The 21,272-nt window shown below is 44.1% G+C and overlaps 1 protein-coding gene across 1 annotated transcript in view; it reads right to left on the bottom strand.

Moving 5' to 3' along the window:
• Window positions 1-20,996, bottom strand: part of LOC307142860 (uncharacterized protein) — a 40,354-nt gene extending 19,358 nt beyond the window's left edge. The window contains exons 1-2 of the mRNA XM_079844012.1: window positions 20,942-20,996; window positions 12,226-12,310 (exon numbers count right to left, since the gene is read on the bottom strand). Coding sequence (XP_079700138.1) covers window positions 12,226-12,264 — 39 coding nt within the window. The 5' untranslated portion in view covers window positions 12,265-12,310; window positions 20,942-20,996. The remainder of the gene's footprint in view (window positions 1-12,225; window positions 12,311-20,941) is intronic.
• Between the last annotated feature and the right edge of the window lie 276 nt (window positions 20,997-21,272).

The following is a 21,272-nucleotide window of genomic DNA, read 5'->3' as shown; positions in this document are numbered from 1 at the left end:
GCCGTATGCCAGGTGTTGATGGCCAGTTGTCTGTATCCAGAACGCTGAGATCATGAAGCATTTCACCTTCATATGAGAGGCGTTTCTCCATGTTGTTGATCAGACTTTGTAGGAACTGCTTTGCATTGATTGGAGTGAGCTTTGAATTGGACTCTAGGCGAACTGATCCAAAATATCCCAAAGCCTGTGCTGTCAGTGCCTCCTCTGATTTCTCTCCTGGGGTGTCTTTGAATGATGCCAGTACTCTGATGGTGCGCTTCAGAAGCTGGTCTGCTCTCAATAGTGTGATTGAATGGGCCTGGAGTTGCTGAGACAGGTTTGCAAGTTCAGACAGTGCATCGTACATTAGTCCAAGGTCACAGGAATTCCTTGCTTTGCATGCGACGTGCCAGGCCTCTGTAAGTTTGTCTTTCTTTGCTGTTTCTTGTTTGGTCTCCCGCAGCATTTTCAAAGTGTCTATTGAGTGCTTCATACGACCTCCACACAGCCTTTACAGAACGGAAACTGCTGGCCACCCATCGCGTACTCAAAACTCTGCTAATTTTCAGGACTTGTGAACCCACTTCTTGTGCTGCTTCCAGAAGCTCCCGGGAATTTTTATTGGACTGACTAGAGATTGTGGATCTTCTCCATGAACGCTTTGAAGTGGTTGACTGCCTGAACCTCATCCACAGCATCAGATACAGCCAGTTCCAAACGGTGGTTCATGCAGTGCCATGTGAAGAGGTTAGGGTATCTTGCAGTCAGCCTGGTTGCCACACCAGAGTTCTTGCCTAACATGACACTGGCTCCATCAGAAACAAATGAGACTCAGTTCTTTTGAAGCCATGCTTCACTGAAGCCTGCAGTGTCCAAACAGTTAAGTAGAGCTTCTTCTATATCCTCTGCCCTTTGGCTCTCCAGCTCCACCAGTTCCAGGAACACAAATTCAGGAGTAGCTCCATCTACTGAGGCTTTCACATTGACAATCATGGCAGATTTGTGACTGAGAGATGTAACCTCGTCAATGAGAACAGACAACTTGCTTGAAAAAGACACAATACTCTGAACTATTTTATTCTGCATCTCTGTTGCTATGTGTTCCACAATTTTTGTGGAACTGTACCTTGAGTGCAGACTAGTGCCCATGTTGACACCATTTATTTCCTGAAGCTCAATGAGACTGTCATGGTCAGTGAAAGGTTGGTTCATCTTCGCAAGATAGTATGCTGTTCTGAATACAGCATCTGTCTCCGCCAACACAGTCTCTGACAGTTCTCACCAAATTTCCAAGTAAATCCTGTCCACCCTTTTCAGTGAGTTCCTGGGCTATTTCGTGTGCCCTGGATGTCTCATGTCGTCGTATCTTGTTCCTCAAACAGGCCAGAGATGTTGTTCTGTTTGCGTTTGAGGACTGGATCTTAAAATGCACCCACTCCTCAGATATGGACACTCTTTTTTCTGTGAGGATGCCTGTTGATTTTGTTGCGCTGCAAACAGCACAACCTGCAAGTAAACAAAACCATGACTAATTAGCATCATCATAGAAGTTTTGTATCTATATTAACAATAACATATGCTGAACAGGGCCAACATTTACTCAAAAGTATTCAATTAACTGTTTACAATCTTCACACCATGGCTAACAAATGCATGAAAAGCAGGTGAAAGGAGAACAATTTTCCACTCTTTTCAATAGGTAATTACTATACCTAATATCACCATATAGTAATTTATGGGTGTAAATGTTTTAAATTAGACATGTGCCAGTATCTGTTATACAATATATCACGATAATGAACATGCACTATATTGTTATCGTGGGCACTTCAAAATATCGTGAATAATTATTTTGATTTTTAGAATGCATTTTAAGAATACATTTTCCCTATTAACCATTTAAAATGCACAGCACCACTGTATTCTAAGTCATTTAATTACATGCAATGGCAACATAAGTGTTGACCAACACCAATAAAGTTATACTTGAATGTGTGAGGTTATAGATGTACAAAACATTAAAAAGTCTCTGTTTCATTTTAGGGCTGGGCTCATGTTTGTGCTTCAAGCTTACAAGCTGATATAGTCACATTACATCTCGGCAGATGTGGGTTACTGATGAAAAGGCGGTCGAGATGTCCGTACAGTGTGTATGGCTAAAATAGTCATGTCAGGATATGGGTGATTAAGCAAGCATAGTCCCAGGAGGGACCTGAAGTTTCATCATGCCATATAAAAGCTTAAGCAATTGTTGCACTATGAAAATTTGATACCGTCACATGGCTATTTTAAATTAATGGACATTTAAGGTGACCATGAAGTAACTCTCATTTGCAGTCATTGACTTAATGATTTTTAACTCATTTAAGCCCACCGGCAGTGTATAGTTGTCATTTTCCTTTTGTAAGTATTTTTCTAGATAGTATCCATGTTTTAGATCTCAATGACACGCAAGAAAACAGCCAAATAAAGGATTTCAAGAGGAGAAAAAAAGATTATCTACATAATCGTGAAGGTCTCTAGAATCATCCAAACAAAACAATTCTTACAAGAGATCTATAGTTTTTTGTATACTTAGTCAAAAGTCCAAGTGGCAACTATAGTTGCCGGTGGTCAAATTACTTGTAAGTACATATAATGGGGAAATGGGGTATACTGTGTTAACAGGTTAATAAATCAAGATTTTTGGTCTTGTTTAGTGCTTTTTGCTTTCATAATATCCCACCTAAAACATTACTCTTTTAACTGACATCTCTACTGTACAGTAGACCTTAATTCGATAGGGAAAAATATCATATTTTATGATATGTCTTGTTGTAAGGGCCAAAATATTGAGGACCCTTCATCCAGTTTGGAATGGTTGCGTTTCATTCTAATCGGTCAATGACCCTAATTCTTTAACTAGTATCTTATGATTCCATTATAATGTGGAAATTCAGACAAGTAATGAGTTTACATATACATTATATGAAATCACCTACTACAGTCAGCCATTGAATACTATGGGACTATTTATTTATTTTTGTTATATAGATGTATTTTTTTCACTATGTTCCACCACTTTAAGACAAATGTATTTGTTGTTGGTTGTATTTTCATATTCAACAGATTATAAGATAGATGCAGCTTTTTTGAGTTTGCATCGAATGTTCTTCGACTTTTATACATCATACATTTGTTTGTGATTGTTTGTGTAAAGACTGATCTGTTGAAAGCAGTTATTTTGAGTTAGATGCCAAATTTTCTCCTCCTAGTCAAATTTGACATTGACCGGCAACTATAGTTGCCGCACATTCAAATACGATTTTCAAGAAAAAAAACTAAAACTTGGGGAAAATAAATGCAGAACACGCTCACATAGGACACTATTAACATGACTTATATGCATGAAACCATTCAGAAAAATTTGGCCACACATGGGTTAATTGTTTATATCAGATTTGCATGTGTGCTGATATCTACCTAACTTTCTGTCCCTCCACTCTAACCAAGGATGCCTGTTTTTAAATTCCCTAGCCTGAGTTTCAGTCCACACGGCTGGCCAGGAGCTCTCATTTCTCTCATCATCTGAAATAAGGAGATATGAAAATTGTATTCTGTTTACCACAAACACACACACACACAATCTCCCCTCTTCTGCCGCATTAATTGATCCACGGTCCACGGTCCAATAGTGAAGTTAGCAAGTTCTGGATAAAATCCAATATACCAACAATCCCCTGCTGTTACAGTTACGTTTATGATAACATGTACTGCTAGCTTTACTTACCAGGTAATGTCACGATAGCATCAGCCTCATCATCAGCCGGAGTTTCTGTAACGTTGTCATCTGCTGCAGCTGAAGTGTCACCCAAAGCTGCTGTAGCTTTAGGGGCAGGCGTCCGAAAACACTCAAAAGAGTGTAGTTTGAGTCTGCTTTCGTTTCATATCTTTTTACAAACTTTCGCCAAAAAAGACCGCCAAGCACCTGTGCTTTTCCTTGGTAGGTGACGTCACGTCAGATCCAGGTCACAGGCCACAGAAGCCCCAATGGTCCAAAAACGTTAGAGATTCGCAATCGCAACCACAGTCTTAAGTTCGCAACACAGACGGGGTGAATTTATGAATGAAAGTTCTGTCACAAAACGATGTTGTTACGTATCCTCACGCTTTTTTAAGTGGGTATACGGAAATCCTTGGCCTTTCCTAGTGGGTATACGGCGTATACCTGCGTATCACGTAGACTACACCACTGCCTACAGATGCTCAGCATTATGTAATTTTAAGAAGTCAGGTATCCATATTTTATTCTTTATTTCAGAGTATTGGATGTTATGTATGGATTATCTTTGAATTGATTATGTAATTGGTGTTATACATTTACCTGACTGTTAATAAATTGTTACTTTTTGATTTATTCTGATTTTCTCTGGAATTATCTCTAGTAGATTATGAACGGATATAATTTCAATAAAGTGTTAAACAGAATAATTAAATGTGTGATTAACTATTAAATATAAATGACCAAATAACCAATTGGCATTCTAACAGATAAAATATGAATTGGAATTAAATCCCTTTGCCCAGCTGAAAAGACTGAACACGCAGCGGCCTTCACCCACGATCGTTAGCCTCCATTGGAATGATTTTTAGCGGGCCTTACAGGATCAATTCTATGAATTGATAAATTACTTCTAACACCAAACTACAACAGCCAAAAACTTCTATCCCATCGACCACACATCCTTTATACAAGGGAGTATAACAACAACACAGGACGCTTCATCTACGTGTAAGGGTTCTGCCCTGGCAGCCTTGTCTGTGCTGTCTTTGTTTCATGTCTCTATGTTTGTGTTATGCGTCAGCACATTGCTTTGTCTTTGTTTGTGTTTGCCATGCCCCGCCTCTTGTTTCCCGTTACCACGTCCCCTTGTTTAGTCCTTGTCAAGTCCTTCCCTGCATCCCAATGTGCATACTATCTACCCAATCCGCCGTACAGTGTTTAATATAACTAATGTCACATACTATTTAGGATGGATAGTATGCACATTAAGGATGTTTCTCATTTCTTATTTGTGCATCCTTGTTTCCTTTCCTTGCTTTCTTTCCTTGCGTCTCAGCTCCACCCCGTAGGATGCGAGGGAAGGCTGTAAGGAAAGGAATCGAAGGAAAGTTTATTTGTATATTGGAATATTCTTGATCACTCAAGCGTCACTTTACAGCGTCATCAGCTGCGCTCAAGGGATCTGCCTCTATGTTGTTGAAGTTTGGTTATTTAAGAAATTAATAAATAATAATAATAAAGCAAGATGCCCTGTTGAAATATGTGCAATATACACATGGGTGTACATGGTCTGCAACAATGCTTAGGTAGGTGGTACATGTCAAAGTAACATCCACGTGGATGGCATGACCCAAGGTTTCCCAGCAGAACATTGCCCAAAGCATTACACTGCCTTCGCCAGCTTGCCTTATTCCAATATTGCATCCTGTTGCCATGTGTTCCCCAGGTAAGCGACGCACCCGCACCCGACCATCCACGTGATGTAAAAGAAAACGTCTCTGGTTACTTGTGTAACCTATGTTCTCTGAGTAGGGAACGAGACGCTGCGTCACTTTATGACGTAATGGGAACGCCCGATTGTCTGAAGCCCTTATAGAATCACGCCAATTGATTGGCTGATGGCGCCATCTGCTCCTCAGATTTCTCAGCCAAAAAGGAAGGCCTGTCAGCAGCGCGAGGAGCTTGGCAGCGTACGCAGCGTCTCGTTCCCTACTCAGAGAACATAGGTTACGCAAGTAACCTGAGACGTTCTCTTTCATAGGTTCACTCAGCGCTGCGTCACTTTATGACGTAATGGGAACAATATACCAAACACGCCAAGCTAAAGCGCTGCCGTATCTGGCTCAAAGAACACCAGATAACCTGCATGGCTAGGTTAAGCAGACAGGACATGCAAACCCGGAAACATGTCGAGATCCAAGCTATAGAATCTCACAAAAGTGTGCGGGGAGGACCAACCTGCCACTACACAAATGTCTTCCAAAAGAGCCCCTCTAAAAAGCGCTTGAGAGGAAGCCACACCTCTGGTAGAATGCGCCCTAATGTTAAGAGGTGAAGGTAAACCACGCACCACATAAGCCAGGGAAATAGCCTCTGTCACCCAATGGGCAATCCTTTGCTTCGAAGCGGCAAGCCCGCGGCGGCCAGTACCGAAGCACTCCAAGAGCTGGTTAGATTTCCTCCAACCGTCAGAACGGTCCACATAGCACTTCAATGCTCGAACAGGGCAGAGCAAATGAAGTTTCTTGTCTTCCTCCGAGTCAAAAGGAGGGGGGTGAAAAGAGTGAAGAGTGATCACCTGAGAGCGGAACGACATGGACAAAACTTTGGGCACATAACCTGGCCGAGGTCTTAAGGTAACCTTGACTAGGCCTGGAGCAAAATCCATACAGGTCCCGTTAACAGAGAGGGCCTGTAGATCACCCACTTGTTTCAAAGAGGACAGTGCTAACAAGAGAGTAACCTTGAGAGTCAGAATTCGCTCAGGAGCTGACTCCAAGGGCTCAAATGGAGCCAATGTTAGCCCTTCAAGGACCACAGAGAGGTCCCAAGAGGGAATACCAGGGGAGCATGCTGGTCTCAGGCGCCTAACCCCTCGCATGAAAGATGAAACCAGTCTATGTTTGCCTAGAGGGACTTCATCCGATTCCCTACAGGCAGCGATAGCGGCGACATAAACCCGAAGGGTGGTAGCCGCTGCTCCAGCAGCAAACTTCTCCTGCAGGAACTCCAGAACTGGACCGACCGGGCAGTTAGCTGGATTTACCGCATGGGACGAGCACCAAGACTCAAAAACCCTCCACTTGGAGGAACAGAGCCTCCTAGTGGAGGGGGCTCTCGCACTCGCAATGGTCTCCTGAACGTCGGCAGGAAGACCAGTGTTTAGTGCTGCTGGCCCTTGATGGGCCATACCCACAACTTCCAAATCTCCGGGTGAGGATGCCAAATCCTCCTGAGACAAAAGGTCCTCTCTGATCGGTATCTCCCATGGGGGGGGGAGTCCAGGAGGAAAACCATCTCCGAGAACCAAGTCTGGGAGGGCAAGCGTGGGGCCACCAGCAGGAGGCTGACCCCACTCTCTCTTACTCTGCACAGAGCCGCCGGAATCAGTTTGATGGGCGGGAACGCATAGAATTTCAGATTGGGCCATGGATGCGCGAACGCATCTATCCCCAATGGGGCCGGAGAGCTCAGAGAAAACCAGAGCCGGCACTGAGACGACTCCTTCAAGGCAAAGAGGTCCACTTCCGCTTTCCCGAACATCTCCCAAATCTGTGACACAGTTTGAGGGTTCAGCATCCATTCCCCCGACCTGAGCTTCTGCCTCGACAGGTAATCCGCTGCGAGGTTCAAGACTCCGGGTACATGGACTGCTCTCAGGGACAGAAGCTTGTCCTGAGACCACAGGAGGAGGCGGCGCGCATGCCTGTCCAGGGTGCATGTCCGTGATCCCCCTTGGTGATTCATATGAGACACCACCGCCATGTTGTCTGTCCTGACAATGACATGATGTCCCCTGAGTGAGGGGAGAAATTGCTGAAGGGGCAGGGACACAGCTCTCAACTCTAGGCAATTTATGTGGCAGGAGAGAACTTCCCCCTCCCAGACCCCGCATGCCAGTCTGCCCTCGAATACCGCACCCCAGCCGGTTAGAGAGGTGCCGTTGTGACCATTTTGCGACGGAAAACAGCCCCCATCCTGACCCCCTCCCGAAGAAAGAGAGGGTCCCGCCACATTGATAGGGCACGGAAGCAGCCGCTCGACATCTTCAACAGGTGAAGGGCCGATCCTGTTGACCGAGCCCCTGAGCGTTCCATCCACCAAAGGAAGGGCCTCATATGGAGCAGCCCCAAGGGAAGCACCGGGGAGGCTGCGGCCATGAGACCCAGGAGCCTGCGACACGCACCCACAGAAACATGATGGCCTAGCCTGAAGCGGGCCAAGCATGTTATAATGCTGGAAACCCGAGCAGGAGCCAAGTGGACCTGCATCGGAACGGAATCCAGATGAACACCCAAGAAGGTGGTCTGCTGAGCCGGAGTAAGAACGCTCTTGTCGGTGTTCACTCTCAAACCAAGAGATTGAACGTGTCGAAGAACGACATCTCTGTGGTGAGTCGCCAACTCCCTGGAGTGGGCCAGAATGAGCCAATCGTCCAGGTAATTGAGAATACGGATGCCCTGGAGCCTCAGCGGGGCCAGAGCAGCATCCATACACTTCGTGAACGTCCTTGGCGCCAGGGCGAGGCCGAAGGGAAGGACTTTGTATTGATAAGCCCTCCCCTTGAAGGCGAACCTGAGAAACGTCCTGTGTCGTCTGACAACCTGGATATGGAAGTAAGCATCTCTCAGGTCTATTGTAACAAACCAGTCCTCCGCACGTATCTGAGACAAGATAGCCTTGAGCGTTAGCTTCTTGAACTTCCCTTTGTAGAGGGCGAAGTTCAAGCGGCGAAGGTCCAGAATGGGAAGCAAGCCGCCGTCCTTCTTCGGAACCAGGAAATAGCGGCTGAAGAAGCCACATTTCTCCTCTGTTACCGGAACCTCCTCTATCTCCCCCTTTAGGAGGAGAGAGGTAAGCTCTTGTTGTACCACAGAAGCCTCTGAGGCGCTGTTCACTACCATTTGAGCGACCCTGTCGAAGCGAGGGGGTTGCGACAGAACTGAAGCATGTAACCTGACTGAATCGTGCGGAGGACCCAGGATGATATCCCTGGCAAAAGCTTCCACTCGTGGGAGAAACTTGATAGAGGGAGTGGTGTGTTGAGGTGCGGTGCGGTGGACATACCTGTAATAGGGTGTCGAGCTGAACCTCAGAGGGGGGTGTGGCCAGCTTTGGGTCGATGCGTCTGTGAGGACGTTGGCAAGGAAACGGACGACCACGAGCAGACCGTGGTGGGTGGGGGATGACTCTGGTCGCTCCTCTTGTAGGTAAACTCCCTTCTGTAGGAGGGGCGTTCTCTGGACTGAGAGGGGGAGGGGTTAGGAGAGTCCCTAGCTCTCCTCGGCATTAATTGTTTAAAAGCGGCAGACTGGGATTTTGCAGCTCTGAACTTCTCAACCACAGTGTTGACCGCCTCCCCAAACAAACCAGACTGAGAAACCGGAGCATCCAACAGGAAAACCTTTTCCTTGTCGCGGATCTCAGTAAGGTTAAGCCACAGGTGGCGCTGTGTCCCTGTGGCCCGCCCATAGATCGTCCTATAGCGCGAGCTGTGTGCTTAGTAGCCCGTAACGCCAAATCCGTGGCTTTGCGCAGCTCCTTCACTGCTTCCGGTGTCAAACCGGCGCCCTCATCCATATCCTTCAGTACATCCGCCTGATAGGCCTGGAGAATGGCCATCGTATGAAGAACCATGCCTGCCTGACCAGCCGCCGTGTAGGACCACTTCCTCTCTTATCGGTAAGTCCTACACGGCGGCTGGTCAGGCAGGCATGGTTCTTCATACGATGGCCATTCTCCAGGTTTAGTGGGAAGAAGGGGGCGGGACTTCCACGAGGGACCTGAAGATGGAGCGAGGTGAGTGGCCAGCGTGTCCTCAACCGCGGGAATGGCAGAATAGCCCTGCTCCACAAAACCCACGAGGTTGGAGAAGTCAGCGGCTGCCTCATTAGTTAGGCAGGCTGAGAACGGCTGGTTCCAGGATCTGGATATCTCGCTGTGCAGATCGCTGAAGAATGGCAGCTTCCTCCGCGATGGCCTAGAATTAGGGCCACTGAGGAATCTCTCGTCCAACCGAGAATATTGAGCTTCGCGGGGTTCATCCGGCCACTCGATGGCGAGCTTTTCTGTAGAGCGCGAAAGTACATTCACGAGCTCCGCATAGGCCGCTGATGGCCGTGCTTCCTGGCCACTAGGCGGGAGAGCGTCGTCATTAGTAGCAGGCCCGAAATCCTTAGAGTCGGACGCTGCAGTGAAAACGACATCATCCAGTCCGAAGGAAACCGCATCGCTTGCCTCCGGGCTGGGACAAAGATAGTCGTGCGAGTATTCCACGGGCGGAGTCCCGCGCACGTGCTCGGGGGAGAGAGGGAGAGAAAAGGCGAGGCCCGTCTGCTCGCACTCCACATCCTCGAGCTCTACATCCGAACCCCAGGTCGCGGATCCAAGAGAGGCCTGTGCGGCCTCGAGAGTGCGACGGGGGAAAACGGAAGACTCCCTCTTAAAAACCGCGAGCCTTGAGCGTAGGGTTTTGAGAAGGAGATTATCACAGTACTTGCAGTTAGAAAAACCCTGAACCACCTCGTGCGCGTGAGCAAACCCCAAACATTTAACGCACTTACTGTGGGGGTCGTCAATCACGATGAAGCGAGTGCACGGCGGTGGACAACGTCGGAAATCCATAGCACTTCACCACAAGGAGAACAATGTTCCACTATCCGAAGGGCATGAAATGGCCGCTTCGTGAAGGCAGAGAAATCTGACGAGCAGATGGCGCGCGCCATCAGCCAATCAATTGGCGTGATTCTATAAGGGCTTCAGACAATCAGCACACCCAGAGGGCGTTCCCATTACGTCATAAAGTGACGCAGCGTCGAGTGAACCTATGAAAGAGAACATTATTCATCAGACCAGACTCTGTGGTCCAGTTCTGATGCTCACATGCCCCCTATTGGAGCTTTCGGTGGTGGACAGGGGTCAGCATGGGCACCCTCACTTGGATGCGGCTATGCAGCCCTGTACGCATCAAACTGTGATGCACTGTGTATTCTTTCAGAACCAGCATTAACTTCTTAAGCAATTTGAGCTACAGTAGCTCGTCTGTTTGATCGAACCACACGGACCAGGTGCATCGCTTCCCACGTGCATCGCTTCCCACGTGCATCAATGAGTTTTGGCCACCCATGACCCGGTCGCCGGTTCACCAATGTTCCTTCCTTGGACCAATTTTGATAGATACTGACCACTGCAGACCGGGAACACCCCACAAGAGCTGCAGTTTTGGAGATGATCTGACCCAGTCGTCTAGCCATCACAATTTGCCCCTGGTCAAACTCCCTCAAATCCTTACGCTTGCCCATTTTTCCTGCTTCTAACACATCAACTTTGAGGACAAAATGTTCACTTGCTGCCTAATATATCCCACCCACTAACAGCTGCTGTGATGAAGAGATAATTAGTGTTATTCACTTCACGTCATAATGTTATGCCTGATCGGTGTATGGTCTTTTTAAACTGCAAATGTAAAGCATAAATTAAAATTATTGTGAAGGGAGAGGAGAATTTATACGTGCATCAGGCTTCTCAACAAGAAAGACTTCTGCATATACACCTGTGCATCCTCGCTCATAACTACTCTGTAAGCTTCCTCACTCCTCACCTCCTCTCGGTGCAATTAGAGAATTGAGATATCCTTCAAGATGGCTAACTCTGATTGGTTTCAGGGTCACAGGCTGGAGGACGGAGGAGCGAGGAAGCATCAATGGGTTCCGGCAATGAAACAACACCCTGATTGTACAACATCACTACTGGTATATGAACAACAGCAGAGCTCAAATCTTTCTGACATTACTTGTCATGTTATTTAAAGTACATTATAATAAATACTTTGCTTGTTACATATACGTGCAACATTACAGATGTAAATAAATTATAAATGCTAGCTAGACTGTGTTCATGATCTGTCTAACGATGTATGTTTATCCTGAAATATAATACAACTATGCTTTCTATTTTGAAACATATCGCGTGTCATTATTGGCCATTAAGTGTAGTGAGTTGGCTCACGTGATTTAAGTTTCATGCTTCAGAACTTCCGTTAAGGGAACATAGTGAGCATCGATGCACCCTGGGTTTTTTGGTGCATTGTGGGACTTTCTAGAGAGCAAATGTTTCAGTGCACTGGAAGGATTCTGCAATTGAGACAGCCCTTAAAATGGCTGACTCCTTGATCAGTGCCCTAGCTACTGAACTAGGGAGCTGATTGAGACGCACCCAATTTAAGTATTGAAAAGCACCCTGAGATGCAGGCCTTGTTTCACTAATTGTGTTCACCTGGGGCCTCATTTATAACCATTGCGTACGCACAAAACAGGCTCTGAAAGAGGCGTACGCCACTTCTGACACATAAGTTGTGATTTACTTTGTTGTCAAATAACACCTCTCGCTTATTCTGCATCTGGTCCTCGCTCTCAGAATTCCTGACACTACATGCACCTCAGAAAAATATATGGGATTCATAAATGAGTTCTAAAGTTACTTACATATTCGTCAATATCCATTGGCTCCTGTTCCTGTGACATGGCTGTGAGAGAACCTCCAATCAGCAGCTGAAAGCAAATTTTGGCTCTAAATAAATAAAGTAAAACAAACCAGGGGCCTCTTTTATGACCGTTTTGTATGCACAAAACATGCCCTGGAAGAGGCACATGCCACTTCCAACGCATAAGTTGTGATTTATAAAAACAGATTTGACAGAAAATTTGTGCACATGTACGCAAACTCTGACCCATGTGTACAAACATTTTGGAGACAGAGCAGTTTGGCGACACCGATGGTGAGCTGAGGGGCTGACAGAAGATAAAGGAAAATCACTTTAAATCCTCATTATGAGTCCTAATCATAAATCCAGTGCATGCTCTCAATAACAGTTTAAAGAAATAAAAGAATTATATAAAATCTGTTTTACATCTAATATACACATATAATTAATGGAGTTAAGCACTTAAATTACATGAAATCATTATCCAGAAGTTACAACATTTTTATATTCTAATAAATAGGCATATGTGGGATGCTTTTGAACACTTTTTCTGTGGCATGCTGTGTTTTAATGTTTTAACTACAGCTTGGAGTATGATAATGGCTGAGAAAATATTTTCACGCTAATAATTATCAATAATATAAAATGTAAAAAAAAAACAAGATGGCGGCGCAAGTAGTTCGCGAGGCTCTGGGTCTCTCCAGATTCTGCAATTTTGCAGTATTTTTCTTGCTCATCTCGGGTCTGTTCGTTCAGAATAGTTGTGCCTTAACATCGTACACCCGTGGTGAGATTTTGGATATTGGTTTGCGAATTTCCGACAGTTTTATGGACAATCTTCGACTCCTTCCTGAGATCGCTAGGACACCCGAGGCTATGCACTCTACCCGGCCGGGCGGAAGTGCTCGCAGGCGGCGCCGAGATCGTAAACAAAGGCGGGGGATACGCGGGGGACTGAGAGCTAAGCTAAGGCTAAAGCTAAGGCTAACCCTACATCTGCTCTCTTTACCTAGTATTTTCCTTACCAATGTACGGTCGCTAGTGAACAAAATGGAGGAGATTCGACTCAGCATCACACACAGCAAGAAACTTTTGAAACCTGGCTAAACGGCGGAATACCGGACACCGCTATTGAGCAAGCGGGATGCCACACGCTCCGGGCGGATAGAACATTAGATGGCTCCGGTAAGACCAGAGGTGGTGGATTGTGCATTTACATTAACAAAGCCTGGTGCACAAACTCTGCTATTGTTGGGAGTCATTGTTCAGCTAACCTCGAGTTTCTCATGGTTAAATGTAGGGAGTTCACTTCCACCATTATAACTGCAGCCTATATTCCCCCGGATGCTGATGCCAAGCTTGCTATGAAAGAACTTCATGCAGCCATCAGTAAACAACAGACTGATCACCCGGAAGCTGCTTTTATTGTTGCAGGTGACTTTAATCATTCAAACTTAAAGTCAGTGCTACCCAAGTTTCACCAGCATGTTTCCTGCCACACCAGAGGAAATAAAACCTTAGACCATGTTTACACAAACATGGCTGGCGCTTACGTTGCGACACCCCTCCCCCACATGGGCCAGTCAGATCACCTTTCTTTGTTCCTCATCCCCAAATATGCACCCCTCATCAACCGTGTGAAGCCATCAGTGAAGACCATCAAGGTGTGGCCTGCGGGGGTTGATTCCACACTCCAGAAAAGGTTTCTACACACAGACTGGAGTGTGTTTGCTTCTCAAGCCACCAGTGGCGCTCACACAGACATTGACTGCTACACCTCCTCTGTATTGGATCATATCAATACCACCATTGACAGTGTTACAACCCAGAAACAGATCACCACATACCCAAATCAGAAGCCATGGATGAACAGGGAAGTGCGACTCCTGCTGAAGTCACGCAATACTGCCTTCAGATCAGGAGATGCACAAGCCTACAGTACGTCCAGGGCAAACCTGAAGAGGGGCATCAAACAGGCCAAGCACTGCTACAAGCTAAAGATAGAGGGTCACTTTTCCAACTCTGACCCTCGACGCATATGGCAGGGCATTCAGGCCATCAGTGACTACAAACCCCCCCACTCCACCCCCGCAGCCACTGATGTCAACTTCCTGAACGAGCTAAATTACTTTTATGCTCGCTTTGAAAGAGACAACAGAGAAACTGCCACCAAGCTCAAACCCTCAGCTGACCCACCTATCACACTCTCCACCACAGATGTCTGCAAGGCACTGAGCCGGATCAGCGCGCACAAGGCTGCTGGACCAGACAACATCCCTGGTCGTGTTCTCAGGGCATGTGCGGAGCAGCTCGCTGGGGTTTTTACAGACATTTTCAACCTGTCTCTTGCCCAAGCAGCTGTACCTTCATGCTTTAAACGCACTTACATTGTGCCAGTGCCAAAACACTCTAACCCGAGGTGCCCTAATGACTACCACCCTGTAGCACTCACACCCATCGTCATGAAGTGCTTTGAGCGGCTGGTCCTGGAACACCTAAAAGACTCTCTATCATCCACATTGGACTCACACCAGTTTGCCTACCGCAGCAATAGGAGCACAGAGGATGCCGTTTCCATGGCACTGCACTCTGTGCTCACTCACCTGGACAATAAAAACATTTACGCACGCATGCTGTTTCTTGACTTCAGCTCAGCATTCAACACTGTCATCCCAACCAAGTTAATAGCCAAACTTGGAGACCTGGGCATCAACACTTCAATGTGTAACTGGATTTTGGAATTCCTAACTGACAGACCCCAGAATGTTCGTTCAGGATTCACCTGCTCCACATCCATCACTCTTAACACTGGTGTACCACAGGGCTGTGTGCTAAGCCCGTTTCTCTACTCCCTCTTCACCGCCGACTGCAAGCCTGTGTATGGATCTAATTCTATCGTCAAGTTTGCGGACGACACAACGGCGATTGGTCTCATCAGCAACAACGATGAGACTGCCTATAGGGAGGAGATTCAGCACCTGGCCACATGGTGCACTGAAAATAACCTGCTCCTCAACACCACCAAAACGAAGGAGCTCATCGTGGACTTCAGGAAGGAGTCAAGAGGCACACACGACACCATCCACATCAATGGAATGGCTGTTGAACGTGTCTCCAGTTTCAAGTTCCTGGGGATCCACATCTCGGCGGACATGTCGTGGACGATCAACTCCTCCAGCCTGGTCAAGAAGGCTCACCAGCGCCTCTTCTTCCTGAGGACACTGAGGAAGAATCAGTGTCTTCTCGGCTATCCTGGTGAACTTCTATCGCTGCGCAATAGAAAGCATCCTGACCAACTGTGTGGCAGTATGGTATGGGAGCTGTTCTGTTGCGGAGCGCAAGGCACTGCAGTGGGTGGTGAAAACTGCCCAGCGCATCACAGGGACTCCACTACCTGCCATAGAGCACATCCAGAGGAAACGCTGCCTGCATCGAGCTCGCAGCATCCTCAAGGACTCCTCTCACCCAGCCCACAGACTGTTTTCTCTCCTGCCCTCCGGCAGGCGTTTCAGGATCCACCGGACCAGGACCAGCAGACTAAAGAACAGTTTTTTCCCCAGAGCTGTCTCTTTACTGAAACCCCCGCTGATCCACTCCCCTCATATACTGATAACTCTCCTACCTCACATCCGCCTTCACTTTGTTATTTGCACTACCGACTGTTTATTACAGTCACAACTGTTTACTTATTCATTTTGCACTACCATACCTTAACTGGATTATGCTCATTTGCACTGCCGACTGTTATTTACAGTACCTACTGTTTACATTTGCATTTTGCACTGTACTTCTAACTGTAATATGCAATCACTTTCCACTGCACTTTCCACTTTTTTTTTCGGATAGCTTCTGTCCATAATTTATTGCACTACCTTAATCCACTGCCATATTCCTCATTTTAGCCTAACATATCATTGTATACCTCTATCTGTTAAATTCTGTTTATAGTAATGGCCATCTGTATATTATATTACATATCCACCTGTAAATTCTGTTTATAGTAATAACCATCTGTATATTTATAGATATATTTATATATACTCAGTACATATCCATGTCCTGCACTTATGCAAACGTTGTATATCCTGCACTTGCTGCTATTGCACTTCTGGTTAGACCTAAACTGCATTTCGTTGCCTTGTACTTGTACTTGTGTAATGACAATAAAGTTAAATCTAATCTAATCTAATCTAATAATGCGCAAAAAGGCCTATCTGTTTCCATTCAAAATATAAAGCAATTAAAAATACTATTTTGACCAGTGGAAAATATTGAGAAAAACTCTCTGAAATTAATTTTAAACTATTTTGATTTATTTATTCAAAAACAAAGTAAGGATAGGCTACTGAATGATTTTTAGCAATGGAATGTGACAGCACATCCGTATCTCATTTTCCTCATGTCTTGTACCATTAAAAGGTAACTCAACCCTAAACCAACTTTTTTTAGTTAATGTGGTTACCAGGGTAACGAACAACACAGTTCATTCTGGTATATCTGGTAGATCGCATCGTCGACATCGGGAGTTAACGCAGTTTGAGCCAGCGGCTTGAATTGATAAGGCCCTGACCCTGTGTCCACAGACAATTCACCCTCCTCCACTTCAGGTGAAGGTGGGGTAGAAAAGTCCTCTACTTTAAATGACCGATCTGTTGCAAAGCTACTGGCATCACTCCAGTCATTCTCCATCTTTGCGAGTCAGACAGCTGTCAATCAATCCGTCACTGCCGGTCTCAGGTCCCACCACTCAGCCCCACTCTCGGTTCGTCCCCTCTGTCTCCGCTGGGCTCTGCCCACTTTTCCAGCATTTTTCAAATATTGCCAGTGGGTGGAGTTAGGCTCTGAAATGGGGCTGAGTTACCCTTTAAACATGGTATCACGTGGATGAATATGCATATGTAAATGATATGCAGATGAGGATATGCATAGTAAAACTAGGCATTGTAAGCTACATATATGGTTATTTCAGGGAGGAGACGGGGTGGAGATGCACGTACACACAATCTTCCACTGACTGGCAATATAAAGGGAATTTTGCACAGGTTCTGGTGTACGCATGGTTTTATAAATCTGAAACTTTTATTCAAAATCTAGCTTTTGTGTGTACGCACACTTTTAGAATTAAATCTATGTAAAGTTTTATAAATGAGGCCCCAGATTGTCAGATTTCTTAAAGGAGTCATGAGACAAAAAATGTTCCTGATATTTTGACATCAGATGTTATTGCACAATAAAAGACATACTGTGAGTTTCAAAACGTAAAGTTTCCTCTCCAGTCCAATAAGAACATTTATTGTTTTCTTTATGCAACAATGTCTTATTTCCAAGAACGTTTTTCAGAGAACATAAAAGCCATTTCATGTAAAAAAAAAAAAAAAAAAAACCTAACAGTTTAAAATTAGCACAAATGACTGTTAAATTGAAGTTCACTGTTGGCAAATGATTGATTTGTAAATAGGCTATGATTTTATGTAACATGTTATATAGGGGAGGGCAGGGCACAACCTAACGTGGGGTTAGTTGTAACACACATGGTTTAAAACTTTCCACACATGCCAGGAGGACCAAACTTAGTGTATTTACTAGTTGCCATATCAACATTATTTAGAGGAAAAATTGCACCAAAATTAAAAAAATCTTTGGAAGATTTCACTGAACATTTATTTAATCATAGCAAAATTAAATCCTACTCAAGTTCATTTTTCATCTCAGTTTTTTTTTTTTTTCAGACAAATCTGATATTGTTTTAAATGTTATATCTGTTATTTAACAGTTGAGATCTTTAATGCTGATCTAACAGCAGAAGACACGAGCTGGAGTTAAATCCCAGTTGCTCAGGTGAGGCATGTTATGTCACGTTTAAACAAAGAGAAACTGGTTGAGGACTCAAGTGCAGGGAATGGATTATTTATTAAACATAATACAAAAACGAAACAAACCCACGAGGGGGAAATAACATAGCTGTCAACCCTCCCGTTCTTTCCGGGTTTCTCACGTATTTTAGCTCTTTTCCCACTGTCCCGTTTTAGTATTTTCCCATAAAATATCCCGTATTTTTACGCTCTGATTGTGTTAACTCAGAACCTGCTCAGAACACGCAACTATCTGTGTCTGTGAAGTGACTTGCACTTGGGTTGCTAGACCTCCAGTCAAGCAGGTGGCAGTACACAGACAGTACCTTAGGCCAGTGTTTCCCAACCGGGGTGCCGTGTAAAAGTCCTTAAAATATATATATTTTTCTTCAATTTTTCAAATAATTCTCTCTTTGTAAACTTTGTTCATTGCATGCCGTATGTTCGAATATGACCAGTCATTTTCGCCGTCATCGCCCGGGTGTAGTGCCAGAAGACGCGAATGAGAAGTAGCGCGCGCTGTGAGAAAATGTGTCTCTGTGCACTCATCCGAAAGCGTGCACACGTCTCACAGCGCGCAAATATTGAGTTCTCTTTCAAGTCTTGCTCTTGAACGGACAAACTCACACAAAAAGTATGTCAACATGTCCAGCTTGATGAGTATTCTAGCAGACAAACATGCAATTATTTTACATTTGATCAGTTTCTGTACCTGAAAACTAATGTTAGACGTACCTGAAAAGCATAGTTTATTTTATTAGCATCTTTGCTCAATAGTATTTATTTGTGCTGCTGCTTGTATTTAAATTATTTGTTCTTATTATTATTATTTTTTTTATTTGACAGTAGCCCTTTTTTCCCTGAACGTAGCAAATACTGAACTGTACCGAAACCGTGAACCTAAGACCTTGATACAAACCGAACTGTGAGCAATCTGTACCGTTACACCCCTAGCGTAACATATGAGAGGGGGTGCCACAAAATGGAGCACATTTTCAAAGGGTGCCATGACTGAAAAAAGGTTGGGAAACACTGGCTTAGGCTACTATCGAAGAAGAAAACAGTTGCAGCGGCAGGCGGGAGGAAGAGGGAAAAAGTAGCGGGAAGTGAACTTCAAGGAGAGTAGAGTAGATGAGTGTGATGTGCGATGATGGATCAGGACGCTGACGGCCAAAATCTAAATATATTGTGTAGTTATAAACTCTTTAGACTGTTAATGATTAGTGCTCTTTTTTTTTTAAAGTTTGTGGGTGAGAATCGTGTAAAAAAAATCCCTTATTTTGTGGATGGATTCTGGGAAATCTCCCTTATTTTCAATGTTGACAGCTATGGAAATAATCAAACATGAAATAACAAAAGACCAACTTGGAACAGAACACCAGGAACATGAAAGACAACGACAACGTACCAGGGGCCCGTTTCAGTAAGGAGGTTCAACCAACTCTGAGTTTAAACCTGAACTCTGAGTTGACTTACTCTGAGATGGGAAACTTTGAGTTTTGGGTTTCAGAACAGCTGAATTGAGGTAGTTCAATCAAATCTGAGTAGACTGACTCTGAGTTAAGCACATGCACTCCAACTATGAAAAGCCACGATCAATGGAGCTACGAAATTTCGATTCACCATGGCAACAGCACCCAACAAAAATACGTTTGCATACTTCGGGTTAATATGTAAGTTTAATTCTTAATTATTTTAATTAAGTTTAATTTTCATGGTATCCAAAAGGCAAAAAAAAGAATGTGGCAGCAGCTAAAAATGAAAATGAAAACATAATTCAATCAGATAAAGCTTTAAGCATAAAATGTTCAGGGGTGTAGGTTTAATGACTTTACCAACATTTGACATATTAATTAAATATCATTCAGTGTCCGATGTGCAGCAGCAGCGTAAATCCTGCAACATTTTTTGTATTTTTTTTGTATTTTTAAATGTATGTACATTTATAACACTAATACTTTGTATTATATTACTTTTGCATCAAATTACAAAAAAACGTAAAAATTAACATCTTTCTCTCTTTTCACTTCCATTATCAAACTCACTCTATTTTTTCCCTCTTTTTGAAAGTTGTGAAATCACTATTGTGGAGTTTTTCTTTTGCTATTTGAGCAAATGGGGGCACAAAAAATATATATTTAATGTATTCTTTCATTCACCGCTATAAAAGTTAACCCTATGACGACTTCAGCTCTGAGAAACCCAGAAATGTGAAAATTGTTTATTTTTAATTATGAAAAAAATGCCATTATTTTATATGAAAAAGTTGATAATTTTATTTTATTTACAAAATATTTTTGTTTGTCTTATATATATTTTTCAATTATATCAGATAACATTTTAAGCTGTCATATGGTAATGTTACAATGTGCCCCACCTATGGGGCATGTTGTCACATTTCACTTCCATTCTTTCGAAGTATATCAAGAAAATAATTAAACAAAACCACATAATTGTACTATAAATGTGTGAAATTAATGTGGAAAAAATTTAATAATCTGAACCCCAAGTGGATTTACACAAACTGAGAAAGTCAAAAAGCGTTAGGTTGTGCCTCGCTCTCCCCTACGTGAAGACTAAAGCGACAGTTTTTAGTTTCATTTTCGTTTCGTATAGTACAGAGCTATAAAAAGGAATATACTACTTTTAAACATTTCATTTAACTTTGATGGATCTTAATGTTTGTCTTCATACATTTTAACTGTATTATTTGGACTGTAGACGGCGGTTGTTGACAGTCGAAATTACGGTAGGTAGCCTACCTATGGTTATTAAATTTACTGCGCATTGTCGACAATAAACTAGCTACTGATCCATTAGAGAACAAATAAAAGGAAAAAATCTTTCTTTTAGTCTTGTACTTACCGAAAACCGTGAGCTTTGTGAGCGGTCAACCTCTCTCTCTCTCTCTCTCTCTCTCTCTCTCTCTCTCTCTCTCTCTCTCTCTCTCTCTCTCTCTCTCTCTCTCTCTGCGCGCGCGCGCGCATAAACGCATTTTGGTGTGCTTAATGTCACCTTGTGAAAGAGAAGGACATGCAACATTGTAACAACTTAAATCCCCGTTTCGAATAAGTCTGATAATAACTAGGCCTATTGTTATGTTGTAGCCTAGGGCTACTACACAGACAGGACACGAAAAATAGTAATATTATGTATTATATAAAATACAGAAAAATGTAACATGTTCATGGCTCAA

The sequence above is a fragment of the Gobio gobio genome (assembly GCF_949357685.1).
Source record: "Gobio gobio genome assembly, chromosome: 19".
Taxonomy (NCBI): Eukaryota; Metazoa; Chordata; class Actinopteri; order Cypriniformes; family Gobionidae; genus Gobio; species Gobio gobio.
This window is presented reverse-complemented; position numbering and strand designations above follow the sequence as displayed.